This window comes from Stenella coeruleoalba (genome assembly GCF_951394435.1).
Source record: "Stenella coeruleoalba genome assembly, chromosome: 20".
Taxonomy (NCBI): domain Eukaryota; kingdom Metazoa; phylum Chordata; class Mammalia; order Artiodactyla; family Delphinidae; genus Stenella; species Stenella coeruleoalba.
Genome location: NC_137166.1, coordinates 46,557,811 through 46,572,456, shown reverse-complemented (window position 1 = coordinate 46,572,456; position 14,646 = coordinate 46,557,811). Strand labels below are relative to the sequence as shown.

General features: G+C 53.9%; 1 protein-coding gene across 4 annotated transcripts in view; it reads left to right on the top strand.

Annotated features, from left to right (window-relative positions):
- Nucleotides 1-14,646, top strand: part of AKT2 (AKT serine/threonine kinase 2) — a 47,235-nt gene that overhangs the window by 27,275 nt on the left and 5,314 nt on the right. For all 4 annotated transcript variants that reach the window (XM_079908674.1, XM_079908675.1, XM_079908676.1 and 1 more), the window contains exons 3-7: nucleotides 1,309-1,437; nucleotides 2,917-3,028; nucleotides 11,548-11,701; nucleotides 12,185-12,316; nucleotides 14,072-14,137. In XM_079908674.1, coding sequence (XP_079764800.1) covers nucleotides 1,309-1,437; nucleotides 2,917-3,028; nucleotides 11,548-11,701; nucleotides 12,185-12,316; nucleotides 14,072-14,137 — 593 coding nt within the window. The remainder of the gene's footprint in view (nucleotides 1-1,308; nucleotides 1,438-2,916; nucleotides 3,029-11,547; nucleotides 11,702-12,184; nucleotides 12,317-14,071; nucleotides 14,138-14,646) is intronic.

Genomic DNA, 14,646 nt, shown 5'->3' with positions numbered 1-14,646 from the left:
AGCATGTATTAATACTTCATTTCCTTTTTTTTTTTTTCTTTTGGCCGCATTGCACGACATGAGGGATCTTAGTTCCCCAATCAGGAATCGAACCCGTGCTCCTGCACTGGAATTATGGAGTCCTAACCACTGGACCACCAGGGAATTCCCAATATTTCTTTTTTTTTTATGACTAATATTAATATTCCATCATACGGATATGTCATGTTTTGTTTATCCATTCATTAGTTGATGGACTTTTGAGTTTCCACTCTGTTTTTTTTAAGATTTATTATTTATTTATTTAATTTATTATTTTTGGCTGCATCAGGTCTTAGCTGCAACTGCAGCACACCGGATCTTCGTTGAGGCGTGTGGGATCTTTCGTTGAGGCATGTGGGATCTTTTGTTGCAGCACATGGGCTCTTGCGATGCGTGCGGTGCTGGGCTTCTCTCTAGTTGTGGCGTGCGGGTTTTCTCTTCTCTAGTTGTGGTGCATGGGCTCCAGGGCGCGTGGGCTCTGTAGTTTGCGACACGCAGGCTCTCTAGTTGAGACGCTCGAGCTCAGTAGTTGTGGCATGTGGGCTTAGTTGCCCCGTGGCATGTGGGATCTTAGTTCCCCAACCAGGGATCGAGCCCACGTCCCCTGCATTATAAGGTGGATTCTTTACCACTGGACCACCAGGCAAGTCCCTCCACCCTTTACTATAATGAATAATGTTGCTGTGGACATTTATGTTTTTTGTGTGGATATATGTTTCACCGTCTTATTTTAGTCCTTAGCAGCCCTCTGAGGAGTGGGTCCTTCTAGTGTGCACCTGTGTGTATGTGTGTACAGGGTGCCTGGATATTCATGGTTAGAAAAAATGGAAGGGGTCAAGGAGCATTTGGAGGGCACGGCAACAGTTATACCCCGCCTGGCACAGTGTTTTGACATTTGATCCACCTGCACAGCTGTACTGGTGAATACCCGCCCATGGCATTTGGCCTTACAGGGCCACAGGGCATGTGTGTTTGGAAGCCTGGGCCTCCCCTGGGACTGGGCCACGCGCTGGCAAGGATGGCTCACTGCTGGACACACGCTGAGGCAGCTGGTGCCCTGAGGCACTGCAGCAGGCGCCTTCCTGCCAGGCATGACCTCTGGATCACTGGGCCCAGCCCAGTGCCCAGCCTGCACTAGCAGGGGCCACCTCGAGGGTTTCTCCAGGAGAAACACCCTCCTGCCCACCCTCTTGTCCATCCTCCTCCCAGTGTGGTGCCCCTTGTGAGGCACTGCCACACTGGGCTGGCTGCCCTGACCTCTCTCCCTCCCGCCCTGCCTTCGTACAGGTGAATACATCAAGACCTGGCGGCCCCGGTACTTCCTGCTGAAGAGCGACGGCTCCTTCATTGGATATAAGGAGCGGCCCGAGGCCCCCGACCAGACCCTGCCCCCCTTAAACAACTTCTCTGTTGCAGGTGCGTCTCAGGGGCTCAGAGAACGGCTGGCAGGTGTTGGGGACACGTGGGGCTTGATCATTCTTGGGCTGTGGGCCTGTCTGGGGCCTCTTTGCCCTCAGATCTATTTCGCACCCTTTCCCTGCTCCACCGCTGTGTTACTGGGCCTGGGGGGTGTATTGGTCAGCAGTGGAGAGCGGGAAGCAGAGAGAAGCTGGGGCATTTTCCGGCCTTCTGTCCCCTCTGTGGTACCCGAAGTGGTGCCTTCCTGCCAGACACTGACCAGGGAAAGCTTGGCCGGTGCAAAGGCCTTGCCTGGGCCTCTCAGAACCTGCCCCCAGCCCGCTGCCACCTTCCTTCCCCGCTGACCTGATTGGTCACCACATCCTTGTCCCACCTCCTCAGAACATTTCAAAGATACTCACCTCCTCCGCCACCTCGTAGCCCAGACCACTGTCCCCTCCCCACCAGCTCCCTGCTCTAGCCTCTTCCCCAGCCTCGCCTCTCGAGGCCACCCCACCTGGTCGCTCTGCAATCCAGCCCCCACGCCCCTCTCTGTCCTGCTTAAAGCCTTGTCCTGGTGGCTTTCCTGTGTGCTCGTGACCCCCATGTGGCTGTCCCCAGCCCTGGCTTCCCTCCTGAACTCTCCCCACCTGCGCCAAGGAGCTACCTGCATGTTTCTCCCTGGGATGCCCACCGTGGGATACCCAACGTGTCCCAAACTGGCCTTTGGGTCTCCTCTCCCTCCCCAACCTTCTGCTCCCCATCTCCTTCTCTGGGAGGGCCCTGTTGCCCCCTCATCCTCAGGCCGGAGGCCAGGGTGTCATCCCAGATGCCTCTCTGTACCTCCTCTGTGGCCCATCTACCTGTCTTTCCCTCCCCTCCCCTGCCGCACTCCGGTGTAGCCCCAGCCTCCTGGGCTCCCGGCCTCCATTCTCTCTCGCCCTCTGCACGGCAGCCAGAGGGATCCGTCTAAACCTGTTCATGTCCCTTCCCTATTTAAAGCCTTCCACGGCTGCCTGCTGCCCTCAAGACAAAGCCCAGATTCCTCGCCATGCCCCCGAGCCCCGCAGGCTGGCCTCTGCCCACCTCTCCAGCCTGTCTCTCACTTCTCCCCGCCTCACACGGAATTTGCTCTTCCCTAAGTAAGCTGGGCCCTCTCTCACCTCTAGGCTTCTGTATACGACGCACCCTTCTGCCTTCAGAGCTCGATGCAGAGATGCCCCTTCCTCAGGGAAAGCCTCCTGAGCCCCTGGGCTGGGTTGGCTGCCTCTTAGGCTCCCCACCCTGGTCACAGCCCTGACCACTGAGCCATCACTGGAAGGGCTGTCTCCCTTCCACATACGCACACTGGACCTTGAGCCCTGCGGGGCAAGGCCAGGGCTGTCTCGGTCACTGAAGTGTCATGGGGCTGGCACACAGGAGGTGGCTTGGGGAATGTGGAGTGCAGACTGGCAGGGCTGTCCCTTTACCCTCCCTGCTCACGTCCCTCTTCTGCAGAATGCCAGCTGATGAAGACCGAGAGACCGCGGCCCAACACCTTCGTCATACGCTGCCTGCAGTGGACCACAGTCATCGAGAGGACCTTCCACGTAGACTCTCCGGATGAGAGGCAAGTCTGGGCCTCTGTGTGGCAGCCCTTTGAGAGCGGCTGGGCTCTGTGTGAGGAGAAGGGGTGCAGATGGATAGATTGCCCTGAGCCCCTCCTTAGGAGTTTCCCATCTCAGCCCTTTTGCCAGCTAGGACGTGCAGGGCTTCTCAGCCCACAGACTCCCGTCCACACCGCCCCGCGTCCTCAGACTGGGGGCTGCATTGGAATCGCGGGGGCGCTTGTTAACAGTGAGGCGCTCTGGGCCACTTCGGGGCCTCTGATTGTCTAGAGATCTGCAGAGGGTCAGGGAGCTGCATTTTTAATGAGCATCTCCATTAATTTCGAGGCAGGTGGTCTAGAAACTCAGTTCTTTAAAAGATCAATTTAATAATCAGAAGAGATACAGATTCACCTAGTTGAGAAATCAAACAGCAGAAGGAGGTGTCTAGTGAAAGCTTCGCTCTCACTGCAGCCCCGTAACACCCCACCATCCCTGACCCGCAAGTTAACCGCTGTTCTTACGTATCCTGCAAGAGCTTCCTCACCGTGAACGCAGACAAGCTCACTCAGATAGGACTCCAGTGCCCTGCTCCCCTTGTTTTTTCTTTTTACACAAAAGGTGGCATTGTACCCAAACTGTTCTGAACTTGCTTTTTATTTAATGTATGTTGGGGACTCTCTCTACTTCAGTATATATAGAGTTGCTGCTGCTGCATTTTTTTTTTAACAGCTGCACGTCTGTGTCCCCGAGTTTGTTTAGCAGTTCTTTATTCATGGTGACTGGGGTTGCTTCAGCCTTTTGGGCTCATTAGAATAATGAGATAATTATAATTAGATAAGCAATAATTAGATAAGCAGTACCTTGTGCTTATCTTGTTCGACATACTTACAGTTAAATCTATAAGATGAATTCTTAGATGTGGGATTGCTGGGTCACAGGGGAATATGCATTTGTAATTTTGAGAAATGCTTCTTTTAGGCCGTGTCTAAGAGTGTCCTCACGGCCTTGTGTTTTCAAACGCTTGGATTTTTACCAAACGTTTGGTGAGTTTGAGTGTCCTTTCGTGTTCAGGGGCCATGTGAGTTTCCCTTTCTGAACTGTCTGTTCATATCCTTTGTTTTTCTTTTGGGTACTTGGTCTTTTGCTTATTCATTTCTGAAAGCTCTTTATAAGAGAGCTTAGATCTTTGTAATGAGTGGCAAATATTTTTCCCTCACTTTGTCCCTTTGGCTTCGCTTTGAGAAATATTCCTTTAGCTTGTCTGTGGGGTGAGGATTCAGCTGATCCTCTGGAGAAACCTAAAACAGTGCCGTCCAAGAGGAGTCTCTGCCATGATAAAAATGTTCAACAGCTGTGGCGTCCAAGAGGGTAGCCACGACTCACATGTGCCTGTTGAGCATTTGAAATGTGAAATGTGGCTAATGAGACTGAAAATGGAATTTTGTATTTTATTTAATTATCTTAAATTTTTAAATAGCCCCATATGGCTAGTGGACAGTGCATTTCTAGAGCATACACAAAACACTATCATAAGACATATTACTGTAATCTATACTCTAATTGTCATTGCAAAGCTTCCCAAGATTAAAAATATACCTGCCCCACCATGGGGAACAGGGTGACCATCACAGGCCCGCTGAGGTGTTACTCAGATGAAAGCTGGGCACAGAAACATGGACTGCCAGTAAAAGCAAATTGAGACCGGTAGGTGCATAGGGTCTAGGTGTTGGGCTGAGTTTTGAGGAATGGGTAGGAGTTGGCCATGGAGATAGGAAGAAGAAGGTGGCTTCAGGAAAAGGGACCAGCATGTGAAAAGGCCTGGAGGCGAGGCAGCTTGTCATTCCAGGGACAAGAGGGTTAAGCATCACTAAAGAATCAAGGGCCAGGGGTCTTGGAAGAGGGGAAGTGGAGGCCTTGAAGCTGGCAAGCTCAGCTGGCGCCTGGACTCCAGATGGAGGTCCCCACAGGGCTTGGCAAGCAGTGAATCGATTGGGGTTTGTCACAGGGTTGCTAAAAGATTCAGGGGGATGATAAACAGGAAGCCCTTGACTCAGCAGTACCTGGCACACACTTCGCAAGCCTGGAGAAGGAGCAGTGGGGAGCTGGCAAAACGCTTTAGTAGGCGAGAGACCTGCTGTAGTTTCCATTATAGGAAGATACCATGCTCTTTGGCGTGGGGAAGAATCCCTTTACTAAGACTGTGCGGGCTAGAGAGCCCCCAGCTTCCTCCTTCTCTTCGTACCTGCCACTGCCACTAGAAAAAAATCTGATAGGATTGCTCTGAGACCAAACCCCAGATTGCTGACCTTAACCCCAGGGAAGGTATGAGCCAGAAACCCAGAAGAGGGAGGCTGCTCTGCTCGTGGCTGTCCTCACTGCCCTGCGCAGGCCTGAGCCTGGGGAGGGGTGGGGGCGGGGTGAGGACCGACAGGGGCCACGCTGGTGACCGGTGGCTGCCTGGATGCTGCAGCGGCCTGCTCACTTCCTCCCCCAGTCGGCTCTCCCCAGGGCACCTAGAGCGATTCCCCTACTCCCTGCCCCAACTTGTTGTTTCAGGTGGACAGAACAGTTGAAAGAACAGTATCGTAAATGAGCAGCTAGATACCCTGCACCTAGGTTCAGCAATTCAGCGTCTGCCATGTTTGCCTCATCTGGCTGTGTTGCTTTTTTTTTTTTGCGGTACGCGGGCCTCTCACTGTTGTGGCCTCTCCCGTTGCGGAGCACAGGCTCCGGACTCGCAGGCTCAGCGGCCATGGCTCATGGGCCCAGCCGCTCTGCGGCATGTGGGATCCTCCCGGACCGGGGCACGAACCCGTGTCCCCTGCATCGGCAGGTGGACTCTCAACCACTGCGCCACCTAGGAAGCCCCCCTGGCTGTGTTTTATGCTGTATCTTGAACTTCTGTTCGTACTTTGTGACACGTTTCTCCTTAATACATCAGCAGGCATCTCCTAAGAATAAGGACTTTCTTCTACAGAATCCTGGTGCCCTTATCATGCCTGAGATGATCATTGATAATATGTATTTACTAACATCCTCTCTAGATCTGTGCCGTAGTTGAATTTCCCCAGTTGTCCTCAAAATGTTGTTTTTCAGACCAAGATTTGAAAAACCAAGGTACATGTTGTCTCTGGCCTATTTTAATCTAGTTCAGCCTTTGTCTTTCTTCCCCGACCATGACATTAATTTTTTTTTTTGACAAGCCAGACTAGTTGTCTTGTAGGATGTCGCATACTCTGGATGTGTCTTATTTTTGCTTTTTGGCACTGTTTTCTTTGTTCCTCCGTGCCTGTATTTCCTGTAAACCAGAAATAAGGTCTGAAGCAAGGTTGGCAAACTATTGCCTGGCCTCCTTTTTTTTTTTTTTTTTTAAATTAATTAATTTATTTTTGGCTGCATTGGGTCTTTGTTGCTGCGCGCGGGCTTCCTCCACTTGTGGTGAGTGGGGGCTACTCTTCGTTGCGGTGTGCTGGCTTCTCATTGCTGTGGCTTCTCTTGTTGTGGAGCATGGGCTCTAGGCGCACGGGCTTCAGTAGTTGTGGCACGTGGGCTCAGGAGTTGTGGCTTGCAGGCTTTAGAGCGCAGGCTCAGTAGTTGTGGCACACGGCCTTAGTTGCTCCACGGCATGTGGGATCTTCCCGGACCAGGGCTCGAACCCATGTCCCCTGCATTGGCAGGCAGATTCTTAACCACTGTGCCACCAGGGAAGTCCCTAGCCTCCTATTTTTATAAATAAAGTTTTATTGGAACATAACACACCCGTTTATTTACCAATTATCTATGACTGCTTTTGCTGTCCTGTGGCAGAATTGAGTAGTGACCAAGCTGTGACAGGGACTGTGTGATCTGCAAGGCCTAAAATATTTATTATTTGGCCCTTTCCAGGAGGAGTTTGCAGACCCTTGGTCTTGGCAGGTACGCTTAATAGTGCATCACATTAGTGTGATCTTTTTAATGTAAATCTTACATTGTAATTTCTCTGTTTAGGACTCTTAGTGGCTTTTAGTTCCACTTGGAGTAAACTCCAAAGTTGATGCTCTACTCTACAAAGTCCTACGTGATCTGGACTCCTCTCCAGAATCATTTCCTACCACCAATTCCCTCAACTTCAGCCACCCTGGTCTCCATGGTGTTGCTTAAACATGCCAAGCACACTTCCTACCTCAGGACCTTCGCACTTGCTGTCTCCTTTGCTTAGAATCCTCTTTCCCCAGATATCATTACAGTTCTCTTTCTAACTTTGTGAGGTCTCTGCTCAAATGCCACCTTCTCAGAGTGTCCTGCTCTGCCTTCCATGACTGTTACCTTTACCCTGCTTTATTTTTCTTCATAGCACCTACCCTACCTGGTGTGACATTTTCTTTTTTTCTTCTTGTTTTTTCGGCCATGCAGTACAGCTTGCGGGATCCTAGTTCCCCAACCAGGGATCGAGCCCGTGCCCTGCAGGGGCCTGCAGTAGAAGCGCAGAGTCCTAACCACTGGACCACCAGGGAATTCCTGACATTTCCTATTTATTTATTTGTGCCGGGAATATAACTAGGTGTTCAGTAAATGTTTGTTGAATGAATGAAAGAATAATTAGGACGAATGCTCTGTTGAGCCAGACCTTACTCTAAGGTCTTTACATGTATTAACTCATTTATCCTCACAACATTTCTGGGAGGGAGTTCCTCACCTGCTAAAGAGGCATAGTGATGGTGAAGCTGAGGCACAGAGAGTTACAGAGTAAAAGAAAGAAGATTTGAAGGGCCTGGGTTTTCCCTACCAGGCAGGGCTGGACCTGGGTCAGCCAAGTCAGCCCATCTGAGAGTGTCTGAACAGAGGGAGACCCCAGATGCCCTCCAGCTGTGAACACCCCTCTGGTTCAGAGGAGGGCCCTTGTTAGGGAGAGAGGTCCCCATCTGCCATTAGACCAGCAGTCAGCTGTTATTTCTGAGGCTGTGACGAGGACAGGCCTGTGCACTAAGGACAGCTCGGCCACCTCCAGTTCACCGAGCTTCCCTCCAGGGTGCAGTTTGTTCCGCTCAGCAGGGTAGCCCAGGGCTGGGGCCCAGGGTCTGGAGTCAGACCAGCCACCGTGCCACTTTCGCAGTGGGGCTCAGTTCCCTGGCTGTCGTGAGGGACGAGGAGGACATGGATGTGGACGCGCCTGGCCTGGGCGCCCCATGTAATCGCACTTGTTGGCGCCTTTTTTCTCCTCTGTCTCCTGTGCCACTGGCTCCTTTTGCCTCGGTACTACCATAGCCCCTCTCGCTTCCTGTCTCGACTCCCAGTCCGTACCCCACACGGCAGCTGCCTACTTAAAGCCGAAATGAGATCCTGTCACCCCCCTGATAAACCCTTCCAGGACTTCCTGTGATGTTAAGGATCAAGACATAAATCCCTCCCACAGTGGCTGGTGGAGGCGGGTGTGGCCTGCCCTCCCTCCTACCCTCATCCCTTCCATTCCTCTCTCTCTGTTGGCTCCACACATGCTGGCACCTGCTGTGCCTTCCACAGACACCCCAGGCTCCCTCCTCGGGCCCTTGGCCACGCTGGTCACTCTGCCTGTATTCTTTTCCCTCTTGGCACTTCGAAGGCCTACCTCCTTCCCTCCGTTTCATTTATTTCACAGCTAAGTCCCTGGTCTTGGCACTGGGGATGTCCCACGTTCCAGGGGTGTCTTCCAGATCCCGGCTTACGTGCCACCTCCTCAGAGCGGCCTTCCCTGACCACCCTCTGAGAAGGGGCTTCCTCTCCAGCCCCTGCCTTTGAGCCATGACATACTTGTCTTCTCCCTTAGGCCTGGAGCTCCAGTGGGGCTTGTTCCCTGCTGCACCCTCAGCACCCAGAACAAGGCCTGGCACGTAGAAGACACTCGGGAGGGATTTGCAGGCTGGCTGGGTGAATTCTCTGTGCCTGGCACTGTCCTGAGCGCTTTGTATCGTGTGCGCCCTCCCACGACCCTCTGGTCCCCGCTCCACGTGTCAGCCCACTGAGGCCCCGGAAGGTCAAGTGGCCTGCCCGGTGTTGCCTCCGGGAAGGGGCAGGACTCCCGACAGGCGGCTTTTCCTTCTCCCGCTTCTGGGCTCCTCGGCACAGTGGCCCTTATTCCCTGAGCCTTCCCGCGAGTTTGCCCTGCTTGCTCCTCCGGGGCCTGGTGGGCCTGGTCTGGGAGGAAGCTGCCGCTCATCAGGGCGGGCAGCGTGACCTCCGCAGGTGACTCCATCTCCACGCGCCTCAGTTTTCTCATCAGAAGCACGGCCCCTCCCCCTCCAGCCCTCTTGAGGAGCACGGAATGCGGTGGTGTGCGTTATTTTTCTCTGCGTGTCCCTGGGGGCAGGAGGCTCTTTCCCCTGGGGGCTCTCCTCTGAGGGTTGGAAGGCACGTCAGCCCCGGCCCTGGGGAGGAGCTCCCCTCTGCCCCAGACACCATGTTGCAAACCCTTGGGGAGTATCCTGGACGGAGGCCCGTGCTTTCTCTCTGCAATTCTGAGTGCTGCAACCTTGCCACCTCGGTCCAGTTGGAACAGGATCGGGGGCTTGTCGGGCAGCGGGAGAGTTACCCCCGACCAGCCTCCTGCATCTCCGTGGGTTCTGGCTCCAGATGGGCTGGGTCCAGGTCTCACCAGTGTCTTTAGCCCCGTCCTTGAGTCAAGCACTTTCTCTGGGTGCAGGCTTTGCACACAGCAGCTCACTAGCGTCTCAGTGCCCCCAGTGTACCAAGGAGGGGGCGAGCTGGGAGCCCTGGGCTTGCCCAGGTGGCAGAGTTGCTGTTTGAGCCCCAGCTCTGAGCACCAGCTCTGCTGCCCAGAGAGGCCCCACAGAGCTGCCTCCCGTGCTCCCTCCTGTGGTGTGGAAGCTCCAATCTCTCGTTCATTCAGGCTCCTGTTGATGGACTGCGTTCTCCCTTACAAACAAGATGATAGCACATATCTTGGTCTGCAAGTTGCTTTTTTTATGTGACAGTCCCTCGAGATCTGTATATGTGAGGTATATACGTATTTTTTTCTTTTTAGTATATTCAGCACGTCTTAGGAGATCGGTGATTTTTTTTTTTTTTTCAGTCCACAGTCATATACCCAAAGTCAACATTTTAAAATTTCTAAGAGGACAGTTATGATCGGATAAAGCCTATCACGGAATATGCTCCCCCTACCCCTATTTTTTTGAAAAACAGGAATATTAACGTAGGGATAGGGATTTGTACTGTTATTTGTTCCAAAGAGGGCATGGGTAAAACGCGTTGAGAAACGCCAACCTGAGGCAGTGGGTCAAGGAGGGAAGAGGCTCGCGCTGCTCCGCCTGGGTGTGCGCTGGGCTTGGGGCCACTGGGGGTTTGGGTTGCCAGTCACTCCCCAGATGCTTACCGAGTACCCGCCGGGGTGCTGGCTCCCACCATGTATGAACAGACCAAATCCGTGGCCTCGTGCGGGGGTGTGGACACATGTGGCTTACGGGGCCCTCAGGCTCTGCTCAGGCCTGGGGAGGGCTGGTGGGCCAGCACCTGATACTGGTGCTCATGGTACACACGCATCTGTCTTAGGAAGCGTGATCTCATGTGAGGGAGGCCACTTGGACAGGCAGAGCTTCTGGGCGTGAGCTGGGACCCGTCGGCTGGGCGGCTGCTTTGCTCAGCGAGGCACGGAGCTCAGCCAGAACTGATCCCGTGGCTTTTATAGACCTCAGCAAAATCCATGGGGGGGTTCAACAAGTATTGGGCTCAGCCACCTAATTGTGTGGTGGGTCCCAGATGATGGGGAGGTGTGGACAGTTTAGTATCGTTCAGCTTCGTATTTTTTTCTTTTTGGTGTGTGGTCTTTTTGCTCCTAGATGCGTTTTCCCTCTCTACAGAAAGAACTTTTGCAAGTGTCAAAAGAAAATTCTTTCCCAGCAAGTTCTAAATCATGAGCGACGGAACTAGTGTATTGTTCTTAAACCCGTCTGCCTTCTGCTGGGACCTGCTTCCGTGTCCACCACCTTCTCTCCCCGGTCCCTGCCCCACCAGGATGGTCCCTGACCTGTCCTCCCAGCAGACAGGCACCTCCAAGGAGTCATGTCGGTCACCTCTTGCTTTGTAAGATCTGCAGCTTTTTTGGCTAATGAATGCCTCCTTCTGCTCTTGATTCTCTTTTGCAGAACACTGGTCACTTGCACACGTGAGCTTGTCATTCGTTCTGAGGGGCTCAGAAGAGCACTGTCTCTCATTCAGGGTTCAGGGTGGCGGCTTATTTTTAGGGGGCTGTGAAGAAAGGCAATCTCCCCTCTAGTCATGTAATTGCTGCCTGACTTCAAGTGGCCCTCAGGTCAGGCCCCTTCTGGGACACAGATGGTCTCTGTCCTTATCCTGCTATTGCCCTCTCCCACCCACCACAGCCAGAGGGTCTGTCAAATTTCAGTCTGGTCCCTCCAGCTCCACTAGGTCAGACACATCTCAACAAAATGCCCGAAGGTGTTTGGCCATTTGCTCGTCCATCGTGGGGCATATGGGGCTCGGCCTTTCCTGCCCCGAGGCACAGGCGCCCCAGGACTCTTAGCTCCCTGGATGTGTCCCCACACAGGGAGGAGTGGATGCAGGCCATCCAAATGGTTGCCAACAGCCTCAAGCAGCGGGGCCCAGGTGAGGATCCCATGGACTACAAGTGTGGCTCCCCCAGCGACTCTTCTGCAGCCGAGGAGATGGAAGTGGCAGTTAGCAAGGCGCGGGCCAAGGTGGTAAGTGCTGGGAAGGCCGGTGGCCAGCGGTTGGGGCCTGCCAGTCTGTGAGCACCCCTCTCCCTCTCAACCCTGGCCCTGCCGCCCTTGATTTCCATACCGAGGGCACGGGCCCAGCCAGGACACTTCATGACTGCCCTGTAGACTGGGTGATTTCAGGTTGTAGATGCCCCGGTGCTGCTCTGGGCCCACAGGGTGAGGGGCAGCCTTATCCCGGGGCGTTGTGAAGACCCGTCTACCCCCACGTCAGAACCCTAGGCTCAGCCTCCCAGGGCCCCTTCCCGCGAGAGCCGAATGGTGGGAGAGCCTTGGTCTGAAGGCCACTTCAGAACAAACAGTTGCTGCCCGGAGCCTCCCTTCCTGCTCCTGCCTGAGCATTTTGGCAACAGTGTCCTTTGATTTTTCTCTTTTCTTTGTTAAAATTTCTTCCCATGGGCCACGTGCCAAACACTGACTGTCCGACTCTCTCCCCATCCCGGGCAGACCATGAATGACTTCGACTATCTCAAGCTCCTGGGCAAGGGCACCTTTGGCAAAGTCATCCTGGTGCGGGAGAAGGCCAGTGGCCGCTACTACGCCATGAAGATCTTGCGGAAGGAGGTTATCATCGCTAAGGTGGGCCCTCCCAGGGCTGCTGCGGGCTGGCCGCTGTGGGGGACACAGTTCGGAGCCTGACGGAGGTCAGGAGCACGCACTGGGTGGGCCGCTTCCCGGGTCTGCTGCTGTGTCCCCCAACCCGTGAGTCCCCAGAGAAGGGGAGCCTGAGGCCCAGAGAGTGGGGCCCTGCCTGCTGAGTTCCCCACCCTCTGGGCACCAGGAAGGAAGGTGGGGGGAGTGTGACTGGGGCCTCACCCAGCAGGTGCTGTCAGGCCTGAAGGAAGCCCCTGTGGCGGCAGAGGGCCTGTGGGGAGGCCACAAGGGTGGGGCCTGGCTCAGGGTGTCTCCGGAGGAGGCTGGGCCAGGAATGGAGTTCTATTCCTTTTTTTCCTTATTTAAAGTTTTTAAAATAGGAAATTCCTAATGTGCATAAAATTTTTTAAAGAAAAATAAATATAATGGACTCCCATTTAGCAGTCATCAGCGTCAACATTAACTAACGTTTGGCCAGTCTTGTTTCATTACCTCTGCCCTGCTCGTCTGTTGTTCTGGAGTACTCTAAGGCACGTCCTAGATGTCACAGATCTTCAGCCATACCTACTTAGATGTGTCTTTTTGACAGATGATGATTTTAAAGACTATAATCACAGTACTGTGATCATATCCAACAGAATTAACAATCCCTGGTGTCATCGGTCCACGGCAGGGTTTCAGCACTGACATTTGGACCAGACCATTCTCTGCTGTGGGGCAGTCTTGTGCACTGTGGGACATGTAGCAGCACCCCTGGCCTCTACCAGGGCACCCCTCCACCCCCGAGCTGTGATAGTCAAAAATGTTCTTGGACATTACTACCGATGTTATTACATTATCCCCTGGAGACAGACTTGCCCCTTGGAGAGCCCGTGTCTGGGCACTGCAGCTCTCTGGGCTACTGCCATGCACTCAGATACCAAACTCAAGCCCATGTTAGAGTCCTGGGAGGGGAGGGCCTGTGACGCTGTGCTGGGCCTGCCCCCTGAGTTTCTTTTTTTTGTTTTTTTGTTTTTTTGGGGTTTTTTTTTTTTGCGGTACGCGGGCCTCTCATCGCTGTGGACGCGCAGGCCCAGAGGCCATGCCCCACAGGCCCAGCCGCTCCACAGCATATGGGATCTTCCCAGACCGGGGCACGAACCCACGTCCCCTGCATCGGCAGGCGGACCCTCAACCACTGCGCCACCAGGGAAGCCCCCCCTGAGTTTCTGATTCATGGGTCCGAGGAGGGGGCCCAATAATTTGCATTTTTCCAAGTTCCCAGGCGGCGCTGATGCTGCCAGTGTGGGGACCACACGTGGAGAACCACTGCTCACAGCCTAGCATCCTGATTAGATCCAGGTCCTTCAAGAACATTTATAGGTGGTGATTCCCGTGGCCTGTGGCATCACCTTAGGGGTCTCAAAATGTCTGCTCGGCCCCCCCGCCCCCCACAAGGATGTCAGAATTGGCCCGTGGGTTCAGGTGGTGACAGCCTGATCCTCCCTTGTGAAGTCACCATCAGCTTCTCACCTTATGGTTTTGAGAGCGAGCCACGGAGTGTGCTTGCCTGGGTGTGGTATTTCATCAGGGCTCGTGAATGGTAGCATTCTGCTCCTGCCATTCTGTCTGTGTATTGACTAGGAATGGAACTGGATATCACTGAGATGTTGCTCTCCCATCTCTCAAGTTGGGCGGGGGGCGGTGTGTGTGGCTGACGTGGTGGGACCCTCCAGCCCCTCACCCAGCCTCTGTCTGCAGGATGAAGTCGCCCACACGGTCACCGAGAGCCGGGTCCTCCAGAACACCAGGCACCCGTTCCTCACTGTGAGTAGCACTCTTGTCCCAGGCAGGGCCTCGCCTGCCTGTGGGGCCTCCAGGCCGGCCCCCTAGGACAGAGCTCAGGGGAAGAGCCTGACCCCTGCCACTGTGAAGAACAAACTTGGTGTTGGCCAGATGGCTGGGGCACGGTGTTGTGGGCTCTCCGGGCAGCCTGAACCAAGACACCAGGGGTGGCAGCTTCTTCGTAGATGGTGCCTTCGGCCGATTGATGATACCAGGTTATAAGATGGCCCCAGGAGAGCATGGCTGCTGTCTTTATGGGTTAGAGGCACTTTGTCCGGCTGGTCGGAATGGGAACGTTATTTTTTTATGTTTTGAGAGGTACTCCTAGGAGCAGATGTATTATTATTGTGCTGCCTATCAACTTAGGCTGAGCAGACGAGACACCTCTTTGGCTACAGTCTCCATCAAGGCCAGCAGCCATCAGTTGAATGGACCAGGTTGAAGATGGCTTACAGGTTGTTTCTCTAGCTCACTTGCTGGCCAGGAGTCCT